At 42.1% G+C, this 1,009-nt stretch overlaps 1 protein-coding gene across 1 annotated transcript in view; it reads left to right on the top strand.

Annotated features, from left to right (window-relative positions):
- LOC107578319 (FERM, RhoGEF and pleckstrin domain-containing protein 2-like) overlaps positions 1–933 on the top strand; it is a 2,213-nt gene extending 1,280 nt beyond the window's left edge. Inside the window, exons 3-4 of the mRNA XM_016264285.1 lie at positions 314–432; positions 620–933. Coding sequence (XP_016119771.1) covers positions 314–432; positions 620–882 — 382 coding nt within the window. The 3' untranslated portion in view covers positions 883–933. The remainder of the gene's footprint in view (positions 1–313; positions 433–619) is intronic.
- Positions 934–1,009: the final 76 nt, after the last annotated feature.

Raw genomic sequence — 1,009 nt, forward strand, 5'->3', positions numbered from 1 at the left:
TCTGTCATCATTTTACTCACCCTAAAGTTGTTCCAAATCTGTATGAATTTTTTTCTTCTTCTGCTGAACTCAAAAGATAATTTGAAGAATGTATGTAATCAAACAGTTGCTGATCCTCATTGCCTTCCATAGTATTTTTTTTTCATACTATGGAAGTCAGTGGGAACCATTAACTGTTACCCACAATCTTCAAAATATATATCTTCAACAGAAGACAGAAACGGAATAAACGGATTTTTTGGGTGAATTATCCCTTTAACTTTTGTCTTTGCTGTTTATCATCTTTCAGTAAGAGACTCTTTCTCCTCCACAGCTCCAAAGTAGAGATGAACAAATGGATTGAAGATCTGAACATGGCTATTGACATGTCAAAGAAATGTCAGGAGAAATCAGATCTTCTGTTGGACCCAAGCCTGTGTGATCGCTCCAACAGTAAGTATCTCAAGCCTGCTTACAGCGTATTCTTCCACTGTCCACACATGTGCAGGTCGTGATGTGTTTTTGTCCCTTAGCCTCTTTATCACTGATCCTGAAGTAGATGTAAACCCCATCGCTTCCGATTGCTCCTCCTCTCTCTCCCCTCTCCTCCTTCCTTCCTCTCCCTCCGCACAATCATAAGGATCATCAGATGAAGTGTCTCTGGAGCAGGAGTCAGAGGATGACATGAACTCTTCCCGCTGCTCTCTGGACAAGCAGAGCCACCACAGGGCCAACACCACCATGCATGTGTGCTGGCACCGCAACACCAGCGTCTCTATGTCTGACCACAGCCTAGCCGTGGAGGTAGCATTTACACACTTGCACACAGACACACACATTCATTTACAGTCTTCATGGAGCCTTATTGTGAAGGTCTTGACTACAGCTGCAGTGTACAAATGAAGGAACGTGACTCTAGCATGTGTTTGCAAAGAAATGTGTGGGTCATATTTCACCCCAGAATCAAAAGAAACTAATATTTTGGATAAAAAAGGAGGATTACTCCTTTCTTTCTTTCTTTCTTTCTTTC

This window comes from Sinocyclocheilus grahami, unplaced genomic scaffold (assembly GCF_001515645.1).
Source record: "Sinocyclocheilus grahami isolate Dianchi unplaced genomic scaffold, SAMN03320097.WGS_v1.1 scaffold9727.1, whole genome shotgun sequence".
In the NCBI taxonomy this organism is placed as follows: Eukaryota; Metazoa; Chordata; class Actinopteri; order Cypriniformes; family Cyprinidae; genus Sinocyclocheilus; species Sinocyclocheilus grahami.